Source organism: Suncus etruscus, chromosome 2 (assembly GCF_024139225.1).
Source record: "Suncus etruscus isolate mSunEtr1 chromosome 2, mSunEtr1.pri.cur, whole genome shotgun sequence".
NCBI lineage: Eukaryota > Metazoa > Chordata > Mammalia > Eulipotyphla > Soricidae > Suncus > Suncus etruscus.
In genome coordinates, this window is record NC_064849.1 from 64,669,975 (window position 1) to 64,688,243 (window position 18,269).

At 55.1% G+C, this 18,269-nt stretch overlaps 1 protein-coding gene across 2 annotated transcripts; it reads right to left on the reverse strand.

Moving 5' to 3' along the window:
- Nucleotides 1-4,493: 4,493 nt before the first annotated feature.
- NFATC4 (nuclear factor of activated T cells 4) lies at nt 4,494-14,006 on the reverse strand. Of its 2 annotated transcripts, none has more exons than XM_049768201.1 (10): nt 13,768-14,006; nt 11,662-12,763; nt 9,892-10,054; nt 9,091-9,290; nt 8,434-8,606; nt 7,900-8,040; nt 6,958-7,013; nt 6,550-6,676; nt 6,163-6,426; nt 4,494-4,869 (listed from the first exon to the last, which is right to left on the reverse strand). In XM_049768201.1, the coding sequence occupies exons 1-10, from the start codon at nt 13,865-13,867 to the stop codon at nt 4,805-4,807; spliced, it is 2,391 nt and encodes a 796-aa protein (XP_049624158.1). In that variant the 5' UTR covers nt 13,868-14,006; the 3' UTR covers nt 4,494-4,804. The 2 variants fall into 2 exon arrangements, with proteins under 2 accessions (XP_049624158.1, XP_049624156.1); XM_049768199.1 differs by having other exon boundaries at nt 5,845-6,426.
- Nucleotides 14,007-18,269: the final 4,263 nt, after the last annotated feature.

An 18,269-nucleotide genomic window follows, 5' to 3' on the forward strand; every position in this document is an offset into this window, starting at 1 on the left:
TGGTATACCATAAATGATGCAGTGAAAGATTTGTAATGCACTTTGGTCACAATAAAAATAAAATAATAATAATAATAATTCAGTAAAAGAAAAACAAAGGAATTGTGGTACATAAACAAGTGGAATACTATGTAGCCATCAGGAAAAATGAAGTCATGAAATCTTCCTATACATAGACGGACATGGAAACTATTACGCTAAGTGAAATAAGTCAGAGGGAGAGAGATAGTTACAGAATAGTCTCACTCATGTATGGGTTTTAAGAAAAATAAAAGACAGGGCCGGAGTGGTGGCGCTAGTTAAGGCATTCGTCTTGCAAGCACTAGCCTAGGACAGACTGTGATTCAATCCCTTGGTGTCCCATATGGTCCCCCACCAAGCCAGGAGCGATTTCTGAGTGCATAGCCAGAAGAAACCCCTGAGCGTCAAGTGGGTGTGGCCCAATAAACCAAAAGAAAAAAAAAAAAGAAAAGACATTATTTAATAACACCCAGAGACAATAGAGAGGAGGGCTGGAAGGACCAGCCCACGAAATGAAGCCTACCACAAAGAGTGGTGAGTTCAGTTAGAGAAATAACTACACTGGTAGTGAATTAGAGAAATAGAAAGCCTCTCTTGAATACAGGAAAGGGTGGGGGAGAAGAGAGGGCATTGCTTGTGGGAAAGTTACACTGGTGAAGGGGGGGGTGTTCTTTTTATATATATAATTAAAACCCAACTACAAACATGCTTGTAAACATGGTGCTTAAATATATATATAAAGGCCTGTCATGGATTTAGCAAGAGGAATGTCATAAAAGCTGTCAATTTGTGATCAACAAAAGATAAAATATCAGGCCCAGAGAGACAGCACAGCGGCGTTTGCCTTGCAAGCAGCTGATCCAGGACCAAAGGTGGTTGGTTCAAATCCCGGTGCCCCATATGGTCCCCCGTGCCTGCCAAGAGCTATTTCTGAGCAGACAGCCAGGAGTAACCCCTGAGCACCACTGGGTGTGGCCCAAAAACCAATAAATAAATAAATAAATAAATAAATAAATAAATAAATAAATAAAAAAATATCTCATTACCTTGAGAAGGTATCAAAAAAAAAGTCAAGTAAGTCTGAGGTTGTCTGTGAATCTATATTAAGAAAAGAAAACAAAGCAGGGCTGGAGAGATAGCATGGAGGTAGCGTGTTTGCCTTGCATGCAGGATGGTGGTTTGAATCCCGGCATCCCATCTGGTCCCCTGAGCCTGCCAGGGGCAATTTCTGAATGTAGAGCCAGGAGGAACCCAAAACCAAAAAAGAATAAAGAAAAACTGAATAAAACCATAAAGACCTCCTGAGTGATTCAAATACATGTAATTCTCAGACCATACTATGAGAAACCCTGGCCAAGAAAGAGTTTTCTGGCACCAGCCAAAGAGCCTGTTCCCTCCTCTTCTCTCCCACTTCCAGCCTCAAGGAGCTAGAAGTCCAAAGGGATCCTTGGAAAAGATAATGGTTCCCATAAGTCAAGCCACAGTTAGGATTCTAGTGTGAGGACAGGACAGAACTGTCCAGTATGGACTCAGAGGACAGAACAAGGAAGGGCCCTGAAGGGCAGTTGCCATTCTTGAATGAGGAGGTCAGACAGAGTTTCAAGGTATATAGCTATGGTCTTCTCAGTTCAAGGCCACCTTGAGTGAGGGAGCTCCCCTCATCCTTAAATAACTCTGAATTCTCTGTATTTTTTTTGTGGGGTCAGCAGCAGGTCTCCTTTGTAATGAAGCTGGTGAAGTCAGACCCCAAGATGTAGAAGTCACTGGAGAGGTTGATTTTAGGCAAGTAGAACACTCCAAAGAAGCATCCACTGGCCACATCAGGTCAGTAACTCAGTTTATTGTAGGTGGGAAATGGATATTTATATTAGGAGAGATGAGGGTGTGGACTCTGTCAGCCAATCAAGTAGGATGTGAGAGGGGATTAAAGGAGGGTGTGTGCTTCTGTGTCTAGGGAAGACAGAGTAAGGGGATTAGGGAAACTACAGGGTACATGCTCTGGGTGTTAAAACAGGGTGTGTGTTTAAAATGATTAGCTACACACCCTTGAAGTCAGTGCTAAGTCCCTCTCAGGTCTTACAGTCCCACAGTACATTAAACAGGTCCTTTCTTGAGCCTCTAAGCCTCCAATCCACTTGTTGGCCTCTCTATTCCAGGAATTGGCCATTTGGGTCTGTACCAGAGAGCCTGCTCATTCTCAGTCAGGTTCTAGTCTCAATCTAGAATGCATCTCATGGCTGGGAGATAACTCAAAGGACTGAAGCAGGCTTTGCATCCAGACCAGGGTTTTATCCCCAGTACTACTAGGAGAGACACCAATTAATGAGCAAAGAATTATCTCCCAGATCACCTAAATATATGATTTCCCCCCAAAAAAGTTTAGCTAGTGAAGTTTCCAATAGCCCTCATAGTTGGATAGAATGTCCTGTATTCTGCTCACTCCACATGCCAGATGGTCACTGTCCTTCCCCACATTCTGAGATGAATTAGTGAATTTTTACAATGAGCTGTTTGCTCACCATTACCCAGAAGGTTGAGTGTTCAAGGTCCCATTGGCTAGTACTCAACAGCGGCACCACAAATGCCTGACACTAAATGAATGACTAGAAAGGGCTATGGATATGGCTGCCTGAGGGTCAGGGAATCCCCACTACTATAGCTTTGCCTTCATTGAAGCGAGTGAACTCAGGGCATCTGATAGGGTCCCTCCTGACTAGAGATTGAGCAGGAGAGATGACACATACTCCCTCCAATAGCTCTGGAGGCAGCCAGAGCCCGGAGAGCAGATCATTGGGCCATTTAGATCTATTTGACTTGCTGTGATTTGCATTTAGGAAGATGGAAGAAATTCTTTGCCAGTATCAAGGGACCAGCGCAGGAGAGGAGAGTATCACCCTGACTCTTGTTTTGCCATCCAGATCCAGCCCCTGCAACACTCACCCTGAACCTATACTTGCTTACCACTGGTCTGGGCAAGTGGGCAAGCAGAGAGGCAGGGGTGCCCTGAATGTCAGCTGGGCACAGCTTCCTTGGATTGCTGGCACTAGAGCCTTCTGGACACTGCACTAGACAAAGAAGCCCCCCCCCCACCCCCGCCACAGGATTGACTTTCCCCAGACCTCCAGGGACTCGTTACCATGGTTCACCAGCCTTGTTCAGGGGTGATATGGGGTGCAACTTTAGTTCCTATAGTGCTCTTGCTCCCCAGATAGGCATTGGTCAGAAATTCTAGGGAGCTTATGTGGATTCCTATAGTCTAATTTCTGAAGCACAGATCTTTCCAGAAGGCATACACAGTCCCCAGGATGAAAAAAATCTAGAGGGGTCGGAGAGATAGCATGGAGATAAGGCATTTGCCTTTCATGCAGGAGGTCATCGGTTTGAATCCCAGCGCCCCATATGGTCCCCCGTGCCTGCCAGGAGCAATTTCTAAGCCTGGAGCCAGGAATAACCCCTGAGCACTGCCGGGTGTGACCCAAAAACCACACACACACACACACACACACACACACACAAAAGATCTAGAGAGCCATGGATCCCTGCCAGCTCTCCCCCGCCTCCTGCCCCACTTCAAGTCTCAGGGACCTGAGCCCAGTGAGTATAGGAGTCTGAAGGTGGGCTGGGGCCAGAGGCCAGGAAGTGCTCAACCTGTTACTGATGAGCCATGTGCCCATGGGCAAGTCTCTTTCATTGTACACCTTAGAGTATATCTCTGTAATGGGGAAAGCAGGACACACCTGGGTTTCCAGTTCTTGGCTATGAATCTGAACCATCTGGATGTCAATGAGAGAAAAGAACTTAAAAATTCATGGATTCAGGTCTAGAGTGATGGTACAGAGGCTAGGGCACTTGCCCTGCATGCAACCAGCCCAGGTTTGACCTCTGGTATCTGAGCACCACTAAGAGTGATCCCTAAGTGCAGAGCCAGGAGTAATCCCAGACTATTGAGGGGGGGGGGAGACAGAGACAGAGACAGAGACAGGCAGAGAAGAGAACTTTAAATATTCATGAAGAGAGAGAAAGAGAAAAGAGAACTTTAAACATTCATGGATTCAGATCCAAGAGGTAGTACGGGGGGAGTGTTTGCCTTACAAGCAGGGCTTGATCCCTGGTACCCCATATGGTCCCCTGAGCACTACCAGGGGTAATTCCTGAGTGTTGAGCCAGGACTAACCCCTGAGCATTGCTGGGTGTGGCCCCCCAAATAAACAAACAAATGCATGGATTCCTGAGTCCTGCTCCCAAGAGACAAATAGAATCTGAATCCTGGAGAGGAGGGACATGTGGAAATCATGAAGAGGCCTCCCAAAGCTCTATCTCCACCCACATCATCACTGTTAGGGAGTCTCTGGGGCCCCCTTCAAAGCCCTCTAGCTCTCCATCCTCTGACAAGCTCTCCCCACTTCTTTCTCAGGGCTAGGGTGGGAAAAAGTGGTCTCATCTCTCTTTCCAAAAACCTGTGAAGCCTAAAGTCTTGTCAGTGAGTGTTTATTACTCATCCACCTGTCTTCAGCCTCTCAGCACCAGGGCACATGAACAATTCAAGCCCTGCTTCCAGCAGCCCCACCTTAGCTCCACCCAGCTCAGCCTCCAGGCCCTCCCTTCCCCAGTCCTCCCAGGCAGCACCAGGCTGGGGCTCAGACCTCAGCTCACACCTCAGAGGAGGAGAGGGGAGGCTGGAGATAGGAGGCAACAACTGAAGAATAAGGGATCAGACTGGCCCGAAGCTTCTGGAGCCAGCACCGGAGGCTCAGTGGGCCAGGCTGGGCCGTGCAGCTGCAATTCAGGCAGGAGGTTCCTCTGGAGGTGCTGGGAACCCACTCAGGTCTCGGCCAATGATCTCACTCACTGCAAAGGAAGAATCATGAGAGATTGGGCTCCCCCCTTTTTCAGAGACCCTCAGGCCCTGGCTTCTTTTCCACAAGCTCAGTCTCCCTGATGTGACTTAACACCTGCTTCCCAGGCATGTTTGTACCACTCCATCATGTAAGTCCCTGGCCCAGCCTTCCCTTCTACTTGAGTTGTGGCCTGAGATGTCAGGATCCTTGCTGTGAGCAGGGCCCTGAGTAGCTGCAGTCTGCAGGATGAGGGAAGGGTATAATAGAAAAGTCTCTCCATGCCAACCTGACCTCAGGCCCCGTGAGGAGGAAAAGTTGAGGCAGGTGCAAACACGCTGGACTGACCAGCAGCAAATCCTGCCTCATAGAAAGGCAGCCACTGCTTCTGCCGCTGGAGGGCAGGGCACTCTTACGAGGGTGTGGAGCCCTACAGGTTTGTGACCAGGGACCAAGGGCAGAGGCAGGAGACAGGTTGGGGCAGGTATTCTGCACACCCTGCAAAATTAAGGGAAGTGAATTCAGGCTGCACACCAATAACATGCCTCTTCGCACCCTCCAACCTGGTGAGGGACCAAGGATGCATGTTCTCTGGACAGCCACCCAGTGCATCAGCAAACCCTCAGCATGATTTCTAACACACTTATACTCAACACATATTCACACTTCACATTTGCATTCACACAGACTCACACACAGAGGCATATCTGTACACATATACACTCAAACACTCACAAACTCATTGGCAAACTTGCATGCTGACACACTCTCACAATGACACACATACTCATATGTATTCATATTCACAACATTCACACATATGTTCACAAGTACTCGTATTCCTATACACTCTTACACAGGCTCACATTTATGTATGCAAACACATTTACACACATACACACACTCACATATACACACCCATGCTTATCCAGTCACACATAATTACACACACTCAATCACACACACTCACACCCTTGCCTGCACCCACCTTCCTCCAACGTGATCCCCTGGATTGGCACGCTATCCCGGAAGCCGCTGCTGTAACTGCCCCTGGCTTTCTCTTGCTCCGGAGCCCCCTCCCCAGGACCGTAGCTGGGCCCTACCTCATTGTAGCCCTCAGGAGGTGGAGGGTGGACATTCTGGGGAGGGAAGGGGCCTTCAAGTGGTGGGGATGATGGCAGTGGAGGTCGAAAAGGGGCTGGAGGGGGGAACGGCAGCCCCAAGGGAAATGGGGAGCCCCGTCCTCCATAAGGGTCACTAGGGAAGGGCCGGGGAAGGAAGGGCACTGGAGATGGGCGACCACAGCCTGTAGTACCCCCAGTCTCAGGGAACATCCGCAGGCCAGGTCTGTAGGATGGTGGGGGCCCTGTCTGGGAGTACAAAGGGGGTGTGCCATAGCTGAAGCCCTCTGACATGTAAGGAGTTTCATAAGCAGGGTCTTCAGGAGGATAAGTGGGGTAGGGAGGTCTGGGAGGTGAGAAGTCCATGTCAGTGCCAAAGGGGGGACGTGGTGCTGAAGGGAAGCCCCGGAGAGATGATGAATCGGGCAGAGGCTCCTCTTTGAAGATCACTGGGAGAGGAGGAACAAGAGAACGCCACTGAGACCCCTTTCCTGCCCCCATACTCTGATGCCCTCTGTCCTCTCATGTTCCCCAGTTCTCTATGCCCCATCCTGGGCTGTCCTGGAACTCACCAGGAAGAAACTTGAAGCTCTGGGTCGGGCTGCGCTTCCTCCGTCCATTGGAGACGTAAAAGTAAACTTGGACTGGCCGGGATACCCGCTTGTTGCTGTACTCAGGGACAGTCAGGGTCAGCGTCACCTGAAAGCAGAAGGGGAACAGGGAGACTTTTGGGATCTAGAAACAGCTTTTTCAAACACCACCTCTCCTCCTGCCTCCTTCTCCATCAGCTCAAGAGCCAAGTTCTTCCCTAGAGAAGAACCCACTCCAACCCAGTGGCCAGGCTTTCTTTGATGCCGTCTGCATGGCCAGAAGAGAGTGGGGAGGACCTGGTGGCCACAACCCAGGCACAGAGCTGAGATACTCCAGACTACTCCCCCTTCCCTACCCCACCCCACACCCCAGGAAGTGTCCCCTGGTACCTCATTGCTTTGCACCCTATTCACCGTAGCCTCCTCTTCCCACTGTAGCTTTCCATCTGTGCAGGAGACAAGGGCACTCAGTCCAACTCCACAATCCAGCCCCCCAACCTCCTGCCCAAGACTCCCAAGTAAGCCCAGCCCACAGAGAAGCCACTGCATGTGAACTCAGAGCCATGGAAAAGGCAGGTTTGGAAACTGTATCCCAATTATAAAGCAGGCAGCAGACACCAACAGAAATGGCAGCGCTAGCCCAGGCACCACAGGGAATTAGTGACAGGCCCCTTGGGCTCTCATTCCTGCCACATTCAAACAACCCTCCCATTGATGTGGAGAAGAGAGTCAAAAGCAGGAAAGGTGGAGTTAGAGCAATAGCACAGCGGTAGGGCATTTGCCTTGCATATTGCCAACCTGGGACGGACCCAGGTTCCATCCCTGGCATCCCACATGGTCCCCCAAGCCTGCCAGGTGTGATTTCTGAGTGCAGAGCTAGGAGTAACCCCTGAGCACTGCCAGGAATGGCCCCAAAACAAAAATAAAAACAAAAAATAAAAACAAATGGGGGTGGGGGGCAGGAAAGGGTCCCAGCTTGAAAGAAACCAATGAGATCTCAAGTCACACAACCTAAACCCTCCCAATCCGTTCAAGTTAAGATCCTAGGGTGGTAAGAGGCTGGTGGGCTAAACTACAAGGGGGCTGGCTGGGAGAAAGAGACCTCAGGTTAATGAGTGTCCTGGACCCCTCAATCTTCTTGCTTCCACTTCTATAGCTCCAACCTGGAGCCCTTCTTAGGCTCTGGTCATCAGAGCTGAATGACCCTGTTCACCACTGGGATCATTCTGAGGGCCACTTCTCTTCACAGACCTGACCACACAATTCTTTCTTTCGTAGAAAGAATGTGCGCTCCAGACATTGGCTCACCTTCCTAAGCTTCTGGCTACTCACCAGGGCCTCTCTCGATGAACACCACCTTGGAGTCTGGTAGGAAGTTGGATCCAGTCAGCACGAGCTCCTCCCCTCCTCGCACGGAGCAGGCGCTAGGGCTGTAGGCCTCTACCTGTGGCAGCTCCTGGGCAGAACGCTGGGCTGTGGAGCAAAGCAAGAAAGGCCTGGCTGCGCAGGGGATAGAGAGGCTTCCTTTGCCTCCTACCTTCAGGGTAAGTGCTCCAAAGCCTTGGAGAGCAGACACACCAGAAAACCTCCAGTACTGGGGTCCTCCAGACCATAGAAGGTACCCTGCTGGGCCTAGACAGCCACAAGGAAGGCTAGACCATTACCCAACCAGTGGCAAGTAACACATAGGCCCTTGGGTCCAGCCCTGAATCAGTCTGCATCCATGATGGAACTTGGGGCCCAGGGTCTTTGGCAGATGAGGTAGGAGAGACAGAGCCCAGGGCAGAACAAGAACTGATGGATGAGAACACACACACACACACACACACACACGACAGAGATGTAGTACAGAGCCTCTTTGCTCACAGCACTCGATGGGCACCGATGCAGTCTGCACGGAGATGACCTTCCCGCTGCCCTGTGGCACATGCACCCGGAACACCAGCCGTACTCTCGTGTTCTTGCGCCCGATGTCTGTCTCACCCTTGCGCAGCTCAATGTCTGAATTCCTAAGCTTCAGAATTCCAGCACAGTCGATGCTGAGGGCAAGGAATGAAAGGCAAGTGCCTAGCTGATACCAGAGGGTACTGACACATTACCCCCAAAAGGAAGGTAACCCTTCCATCACCACCCCAAAGCCTGAATGATCTTCTCTGCTGCCTATTTTATCCCAGACAGGACTTCTTCAAAGGCCCCAGAAGCCCAATTCTAGATGAAGAGATATCAGCTCCTTGGAATGAAATCTAGCTATTTTTCTTGCTGTTGTTTGCATTATGGTTGTAGTTTGGGGACCACAACATGATCAGGGCTTACTCCTGGCTCTGAGCTCAGTGATCATTCCTAGTGGGGCTGGGGGTGGGGAGAGATACATGGTGCAGGAGATAGAACCTGGGTCAGTGGTATACAAGGCAAAAGCCCTACCTGCTGTACTATCTCTCTGGCCCCAAAGTCTAACTCTTTAGGAAAGAGGAAGAAAGCTCAGATCCAAAGGAGAAGACTGAGAAGAAGTAAGTGGAAACCTACTTGGCTGCCATGTTGTTCTCAGGAAGCAGCGTCATCTCTAGCACCTTAGTGCCACTGACCACAGCCTCGTAGCTGGCCGTGGCCACCATCTTGCCAGTGATCCGGTGTACCTGGTAGAAGGCATGAGGTCTCAGGTTCCTCTCATCAGCTGTGCCAATGAACATCTGCAGGGTCAGGGGCTTCTCGCTGTAGCCCAGGAGCTAGTAGAGAAAGAGAACACCCCACTGAAATCCCTGCTATCTACATTCGTCCAATCCTGGATTTTCATTCCACCAGGGGGGTGAGAATGGTAAAAGATAAAGGATATCCTGGAAGGGGTTCCCAGGGGGAATTGGGCACCAGTTGTGGAGAAAACATGGCCTGGAGTTTGCTGTATTTTCCTTGGACGAAAGCCCTAAATGGGCTGGGCAGAGGGGAAAAGATTGCAAGGGAGACAGGCTCAACTTGACAGAGGGACAACCTCACTCCCAGTGAACTCTGGCCTCAGCCTAAGCCCTCCCCCACATCTGGCAAGCCACCATTTTCCAGAGTCAAAGGGAGGCTGGTGTCCCATGGGATGCTGAGGGGGTGGAGGAAAGGGGAGAGTGCATCTGGGTCCTCAGCAGTCTGTACCCTTTCTCCCCCAGCCTCAGCCCCTCCCCAATCTACAGACAGGGTAATTGCTAACAAGGAGTGTGGGAAAACACTGTGCCAGGAGCTCTCCCAGCAGGAGACGAGTGCAAGAGTCTGGAACTGGTCATAGATTCGGACAAGGGTCTGGGACTGGTCCTAAAGGAGAAAAGCCAGACCTCGACCCCTTACCTTGACCACAGGGTGACCACCAGGGGCAGCCTTGACAGCTCCCCTGCTGCCCTCTGTTTCATAGTGGGCCCGGTGGTGGGCTCTGGGCTGCACCTCGATCCTCAGCTCCAGCTGCTCATACTGGCTGGGCAGCGGCCAGTCGAGTGGGGGAAGCGCAGAGGTCCTGCAGGGGCAAGAGAGCACTGATCAGGGGGCAGTGGAGAGGAGTCACAGTAGAAATCATCTAAGAGCTCAGAGGTGAGGGAGGATGGGCACACAAACCCCTTGAGTCCTTAAAGAGGAGGATGAGAACTGAGAGGCCCTTCTCTGAGCCCCCAACACATGGTTTTGGGGTAGCAAGGATTCCCCTGGATACAGAGGAACACCAACCACATCCTCACACAGACTAGATCTGGGTAGGAAGACTCATGTAAAGAAAGCCTATAACAGACTTCAGAGGTGAACCTCTTCTAGGGATTAAGGAAGAGGCTCAGAGAATAGAATGAAGGGATATCAGAGCCAGTGGATGACAAAGCAAGATTGGGCTCAATTGGGCCAATGCCTGTCCCCTAGTGAGGCTGAATAGGTCAGCTCCAAGGGACTAGGGACCACAGCGAGGAACACAACTTGTCCTGTGCTGAGTTCAGTGGCTCCCACTCTAGCACAACTGCTCATTGCTCCAGGTGATGACTGGCAATGCCTGAGATAGTTTTCATATCACAACTGGCATCTTTTTTTTGGGGGGGGGGTCACATCCAGCAGTGCTCAGGGGTTACTCCTTGCTCTATGCTGAGAAATCGCTCCTGGCAGGCTCGGGAGATCATCTGGGATGCCAGGACTCGAACCACCATCCTTCTGCGTCTAAGCCTTACCGCTGTGCTATCTCTCCAGCCCCCATAACTGGCATCTTTAGAGGCTAGGATGTGACTATGCCATCCCCAAGGGACAATTGTCCGGGAGCATTGAGATACTGCCAGATCAGAATTCGGGAGGAGGGGGAAGCAGGAGAGAGGAGAGAAATTATTGTCTTTCCTCCAGGAAACATTTCTGTGTGCCAGTAGCTCAATAAAAATCTACTCTGGTCAAGATTTAGGATTTTTTAAATGGGTGGGAGACTGGTTGAGGGTAAAAGGGGCCCCTGCCCCTTTTCATTGCTCTTTTCATTGAATTCGTTGACTTGCAAATATGTGCTATTTTTTAAAAGGAGTTATACTGTTCAAGCAGGCCCTAGGAATTGTGTTAGGGAAGAAGGGGTATTCCACATCATACAGTCCGCTCTCTACCCATCTAACTAGATATGGGAAACTCTCTAGTCTAGCAGAATCACTCCCTTACCTAAATGATCCTGGAGAGGGAATCAGAGAGATGTTAATAGTGTCCACTGAGAGTGACTGTCCTTTTGTAAATTGTTGGAAAGAAATGCTTTTCGGTTGTTTGTTTGGGGGCCACACCTGGCGATGCTTAGGGCTTACACCTATCTCTGTGCTCAGGGGATCACTTCTAGTAGGGCACAAGGGACTCTATGGAGTGTCAGGGATCGAACTGGAGTCAGCCATGGGCACTATACTATCTCTGCACCCTACTGTAAGATCTGTCCAGAGGCAGGGTGGCTGCTTTTTAAAATCCTATAGAAAACTGGGTAAATGGCCCCAACCTTGCTGTGGCTGATTCTCTTTTGACAATGCCACGAGTACAGACCTGTTTTCTACCCACCCCTTGACCCTACTAGGAAGTGGAAGCAAGCAGACTAGCGGACAGCAGTAGGGCCAGGCCAGAGGCAGCAACCCTCACCTGAAGATGGGGCTGTGTCCCCCAATCCGGGCTTTGGACCAAGCGAGTGGGGAGGGCACAGCCAAGTAGTCCATGGCTGCCACCTCCTTCCGAGGGCCCCCCGGAGGAGCAGCGGCCTCCTCGGGCGGCCCTGCAGGCAGCTTCCCATTGCACGGGGCAGGCTCGTCGGGCCGAGGCAGAGCCACTGCCTGCTCGCTAGAAGTCCTCCGGGTCTTCTGGGGGATGCTCTCGGCGGGGGGCGCCCCCACATAGTCAAAGGGGCCGGGAGAGCCGGGATCCCGGGCCAGGGGCAACGGCGGGGGTGGAGGGGGCTCAGGACCTTCCTCCCCCAGGCTGCCCCGCCGGGACAGAGCCGGGGAGGCGGACGACGGGGTCCCCGAGCTGGAGTAGCGCCGCTTGCCGCAAGGCGAGGCCGGCCGCGGGGAGGCCGGGCTGGGCCCGGGGGCGCTGAGGAGCAGCCAGCTGTCCTCAGGTCCCCGACCCCCGGGACTGGGGCCATACAGGCTCCAGGGGTCGTCGGGGGTCCAGGGCCTCGGGGACGCCCGGGGCGAGGGCAGCGGGGAGCCTAGGCCGAAGCGGGAGGCGGCCTCGTTGAGCTCCGACTCCACCTCGTCGCAGGCTGCATACAAGGCCGCCTCGTCCGAGGCGTCGGAGAAGAAGCTCCAGGAGGACAGGCTGCTGCTGCCGGGGCTCGGGCTGAAGAAGGGGCCCGCGCCCGGGCCGCCGGCCTCTCGGTAGCCCCCGAAGCCCTCGGGTGCGGGGTACTCCCGGGGAGAGCCGTCGGCCCAGACGTCGGGGTGGTCGTCGAGCGCGGCAGGAGGGTCGGGAGTGGGGGAGATGGACGTGATGCGGATGCTGGGGCACTCGAGCACGCGGCCGCCCCCGGCGCCCCCCGCGCCCGCGCCCGCGCCCCCCAGCCTCACGGAGCGCGCCGGCTGGCTCTCCCAGGTGCCCGGGGACGGCGGCGCGGGCCGGGGCGGCGGCGAGTGCATGCCCGGCCTTGGCGGCGGCGGCCGGGGGATGCCGATGGGGGTGGCACCGTAGGACGGGGGCTCCCCCAGGGTCAGGCGGCAGCATGGCGGGGCGTCCTCCGAGTCCAGTTCTGTCAAAGCGGAGGGGAAGGGGGACGTAGGGGATGGGGGAGAAACGCGCATGAGACGGGTGGCCGGCTCGTCCAGTCTCCCAAGCCAGGCTGAGGGGTTTGGGGCGCACTTCTGTCTAGCCGCTCAGGCAGACAAAGGCCAGGTTGGACGCGGAGAGGGGTGGGGGCGTGCCGGGCTCTCCCTCCCCTCGGGGATCGGCTCGCGGGGAGCCCCGGGCCGGGGACCCCCGGGTGGGTACCAGCCGGGGCGGGCCCGGACGAGGTGCGGGAGGCGGGTCGAGACCAGCCCGGCCGGGTCGGGCCGGGCCTGGAGGCGGGTCCAGCGAGACGCGGGGCTGGGCCGGGGGGCGACGACTCACACATGAACCCAATTAGCAGCGGTTCCCAAACCCCCAAACGGCGCTGGCAGGAGCCCCAGTTGCCATCGCAACGGTGGCCCGGGGAGAAGGGGCGCCAGGGCTGCGGAGACGAGCGGGCTGGCTCCACCCCCGACCCCGCCGCCGAAGGGGCGCTTGCTCGCTCGGTGAGGGGCCCCCGGGCGGGCCGGGCCGGGCCGGGGCGCGGGCCAGGGGGGCCGGGCCGGGCCGCAATGCTGCGTGCGAGCAGCGGCCGCCGCCCCCGGCTCAGTCCCCGCCATCAGAGGCTCGTGGAGGCCAGCCGGGGGTGGGGCGGCCTGCGGGGCCCCAGAGCGGGCCCCCGAGCCCGCCTCAGTTTCCCCGGCGGGGCCGGGCGCCCGCAGGACCCGCCGTGCCCGCCACCCCCATCCCGGTGACAGTCGACAGCGCCGGGAGGAGGCGCGCGGCCAAGGGCACCCCCACCCCCAGCCCAGCCACAGCCTAAAAAGGAGAAAGTGGTGCCCGCACCCCCCACCCCGAGCCCCCCAACAACCCTCAGCCTCGGATCCCCATATCCCCTCACCCTTGGAGTCCCAGCATCGGGGTCCCCAGGCCCTTGCCTACAATGACCCCCACCAAGACCCCCCCAGACCCCAGCTCCGCACTGACCTTCCCCAGAGCCCCCCGCGCCCAGCGGGGGGGCCTCCTTCTCCTCCCCGAACACCAGTTTAAACTCCAGGTCCTCATCCTCGCAGCTCGCGGCCCCCATGGGTCCGGCCAGAGCAGAGCCCCCGGTCCCGGTCCCGGTCCCGGTCCGGGTGGGAGGGGGAGCGCAGGAGGCTGCCGAGGCTTCGCCCGCCCGCCCCTTCTCCAGGACGCCCCCTCCTCCGCCGCGCCGCCGCCGCCGCCTCCCTCCCTCCCTCCGGACGCCCCCTCGTTAGTATAGAAACTTTTCCAAACTTTTTTCCCCCAAACTTCTTCAAAGCGCACCCCCCCCCTGCAGCAGTCTCTCGCTGATTGGCTGCCCGGGATGCTCCAGCCCCTCCTCCGGGGGATGAGATGGGAAAACCACGCGCCCCTCTTCCTCCGCACCCTCCTTCCATCCCTCCTCCCTCCAGTCCCTCCCCCAGGAAAATAAAAAAAATGAATGCGAGCGAGGAAGGCTGGAAAAGTGAATTGCAAAGCGGTCCCTAGCGTGCGAGAACATCCTGGCGCTCATTGGTCCGCCGCCGTGGCAGTCATCTCCCGGGACACCCCAACCTACCCACCCGCCCACCCCCACGCCCCACAACCACCACCAAGTCTAAGTTCTGCGGCTCCAGGTCCAAGCTCCTTAAAGGGGCCACTGAGCCCACGAAAGAGTCGTGTAGCCTGCTCTGAACGAACAATGTGGGGGTGCGACTCTGCTCCTCTTTTGCGCTCAGCCTGGAGGCCAGTCGGACTTGGCGAGCCAGAGTCGGGGGCTCCAGGCCGGGCTGATGATCTGAAGCTGCAAAGCCTTCTAGAAATGTTCAAGGGTGCCAAGTCAAGTCCAAGAGGGGTCGAGTTGAGTTTAGTCCAGTCGAGGAGCCGCTCTTGGGTTCCCCCCCACCACCACCACCACCTGCTGGGCGGCCATCCAGGCCAGGCTTTCCCTCCACCCTGGTCCCCGTCATCCCGAGGGGGCCATTCGTTAACCGCCGCGGACACGGACTTCGGCTCCCCAAGTCCCGATCTCTGGAGTCTGGAAGGAAACTTGGGCTCTAGAGGCTTCTCAGAAGCTCCAGCTCGTCTGCAAAGTCCTGTCCGGGTTTCCCGGGGACCCCCAGGACTGGACACCTGTCACCTGGGCCCAGGGAGGAGCCAGGAAGGCTCGGCCTGGAGCTTTGCAGGCTGTGCAAGCAGGGGGTGCCTTAGGACTTAGATCTGAACCCCATGGCTCGGACTGCGGGGAGATGCGTGCCAGGGTGTGTGCAGAGGAATTCCCCCCGGCTCCCCCAGCATCGGGCTGCCCGTCGGCCTGTGGACCCACCCGGGCCCGCTCCAGAAGGGTTAAGCGACCGTCAGACGTTTACAAACACGGGAGCCGGGCGGGACCGCGACTCTAATGAGAAACAGGCTGCGCGGGGCCGGGGCAGGAGGGCGGGCAGGGCCGGGCCGGGCCGGCGGCGAGAACTCGGCTGCGACCGCCCTCCCTCCCTCCCTCCCTCCCTCCCTCCCTCTCCCTGCTCTGCGTCCTCCCTCTCTGCCTCTCTGCCCGCCCAGGGTACCCCCACCCCGGCCCCCGGGGACCCCAGTGACGTGCGGAGCAGTCCCGGCTGCGAGCCCAGGGCCGCGACGCTCGGGGGGCGGGCGGGGAGCAGAGGCCGGGCCCGGACGGGGAGAGAAAGAAGAAAGAATGTTCCGAGGCCGAGCCCGGTTGGGTTTTTCTTTTTCTTTTTCTTTCTTTCTTTTTTGGTTTTGGTTTTTGGGTCACACCCGGCAGCATTCAGGGGTTCCTCCTGGCTCTATGCTCAGAAATTGCCCCTGGCAATTTAGGATTGCCATATGGGATGCCGGGATTCGAACCACCTATCCTTCTGCACGCAAGGCGAACGCCCTACCTCCGTGCTACCTCTCCAGCCCCTTCTTTTTATTTCCTCTGACACCCCGCACCCCACTGGGGTCGGCCTGTCTCCCCCAGTTCCTACGGTGGACGAAAGACGGGACAGGCGCGGGGAGAAGAGGCGAGGAGCACCCTACCCCGCCCAAGCGGCCTGAACCCCAAGTGGGGAAGTTGAGTTGCGTGCGGGGTTGGGGTGCACTGGACGCTCGGCAGCCCGGCCAAGGCCCCCCCGCCCCAAGCCGCACGCCCCACCCCTCCGCAGCGCCGGCAGACGCGCACATTCTTTGCAAATGTCACAGCGCCTTTGATCCTGGGCTGCATCGCTCCATGTGTCTGGCCCGGCTGCGGGCCAGCCTTCCCTCCACCACCACCACCCCCGGCACCCCCGAAGTCTTCGCCCGGAGATCGCGCCCCTCCCCCGAGCATCTGGAAGGCGCCGAGCGCTGGCCGCGCAGGCCTCGCCTCCCAGTGACTCAATTTCCCCTCAGCAAGTGTTGGGAGAAGGTGGGGGCGGAGTTGCTGAGCGGAACACACAGCCCCCGTCCCCGAGCGGGAAGACCGAGGGCGGCGGCAGGGGTGGGACGCGAACCCTCGACGCGGAAAATCTTTCTCTGCCCCCGTCTAGGTTGCAAGCAGGACGGAATCGTGGGGTGTTCACCGAGTTTTGACTTTGCTCGGGGAACCTGGGGGCTGAGGGGAAGCCGTGGTAGGTTTACTGGGGTCGCTCCACATTTCTGCCCCCTGGCGACTGCAAAGCCCCCAGAGGTCGGGCGGCCCAGCGGCGCGCATCTGGCAGGTTTCTGCAGCTCAGAACCCGGTTGCACGTTCTGGTGCCCCCTAGCGAACGCACCTGGGCACTGCTCGACTTTGCCTTTTCTTTGTTTTTGGTTTTAGTTTTTTCTTTTTGTTTGGGTTTGGTTTGGGTTCACACTTACTCAAGACATACTCCTGGCGGGCTCGGGGGACCCTGGAGTGCTGGCGATGGGACCAGGGTCAGTCGCGTGCAAGGCAAGAGCTATCACTCTGGTCTTCTGCTTTTTATTTTTAAACTTTTTAAAAAAATTTTAGTGTCAGCTCTGCACTTGCCCTGGCCTTGAAAATGGAAGTCATTGCTTTTTGCTTTTGCGCTCAGAAACCGCTCCTGGCAGGCTCTGGGGACCATATGGGATGCTAGAAATCGAACCACCATCTCCTGGGTTGGCCAAGTGCAAGGCAAACATCCTACTGCTGCGCTATCTCTCCGTCTCCCCTTTTTTAGTTACAAATAAGGTACATTCCTCTTGTTAACAACTCCAGATATTTAGTATAGAGCAAATAGTGATTATTTAATGCAGTGACTAGCATATATAAAAAGTACACACAACTTCCGACCATGCCATAAGTGCTTTTCTTTCTTTCTTTCTTTCTTTTTTTTTTTTCCTTTCCTTTTTGGGCCACATCCTGTGACACTCAGGGGTTACTCTTGGCTATGTGCTCAGAAATTGCTCCTGGCTGGGGGGGGGGGGCATATGGGACACTGGGGATCAAACCAAGGTCCATCCTGGATCCGCCGCATGCAAAGCAAATGCCCTACCACTGTGCTATCACACTGGCCCCAGTAAGTGTTTTTCTTGATTTGCTCTTTTTCCCCACTTCAACACTTGTCTTGAAAATCTATTGCTGTCCCTGAATATGGTGACAAAGGTGCCTACTTTTTCATTTGATCAAATGACTTTCACAAAACTATATTAGTGACAGTGCTACATTTGAGAGCCAGACCTCATGAGTCTTTTTTTCAGTGCTAACTTCACCATGCCCTGCTCTAACAAAAATCTAAGGTAGGGCTTCCCAGGAAGCTGAGACTGAGACAAGAAAAAGATGCTGGAGTCTAAGAGATAGCATAGCGAGTAAGGCACTTGCCTTGTATGTAGACTTAGGTTGGATCCTGGCACCTCAAATGGTCCCCGGAACAGCACCAGAGTAATCCCAGAGTTCAGAGCCAACAGTAAGAACTGGAAACTGCTGGATGTGGAAAGGAAGGAAGGAAGAAGGCAAAAGGAGGAGAAAACTGGGGGGAGGAGGGAAAAAAGAGATCCTGGAGAGATAGAATGGAGGGTTAGCCTTGCACGTGGCTGACCAGGTTGGATCCCTCTACTCAATATTGGTTTCGGACTTACTTCTCTGACCCTGCACTCAGAGATCACTCCTGGTAGGGCTTATATGAGGTATTGGAGAAAGAACTCATGCCAAGGCTCACACACATTGAGGATGCAGGGTAGGATTGATTGGCCATGATATATGGTCATATGCTCTCACTCACCTACTATCCATGTCTCACCTCCTGCTCAAGTTGCTGTCACCCCTTCTTTGGCTGTCATTTTGTCATACCCCTTTTACTTTGGGTATAAACAGCAGAATCCTCAAAACCTGACTTATGGTACAGAACCAGGGGTTGAACACTGGCCAGACAAGTATTCTAATAACAGACCTATCCCACTGGCTCTGGTCCCCATGATTCTGGGGGCCATGTAGTACCAGAGACTAAACTCAGGCCTTACATGTGTGAGGCATTTTCTCTACTACTTAAGCTTTCTCTATGGACCCAGAG

Excerpts from the sequence above, each read along its gene's own strand:
- NFATC4 (XM_049768199.1), bottom strand. The coding sequence starts at position 13,867 with ATGGGGGCCGCGAGCTGCGAGGATGAGGACCTGGAGTTTAAACTGGTG. Across the intron at positions 12,764-13,767 it reads CGCGGGGGGCTCTGGGGAAG|AACTGGACTCGGAGGACGCC; the intron begins GTCAGTGCGGAG and ends CCGCTTTGACAG. Across the intron at positions 8,041-8,433 it reads ATCGGTGCCCATCGAGTGCT|CCCAGCGTTCTGCCCAGGAG; the intron begins GTGAGCAAAGAG and ends TTTGCTCCACAG.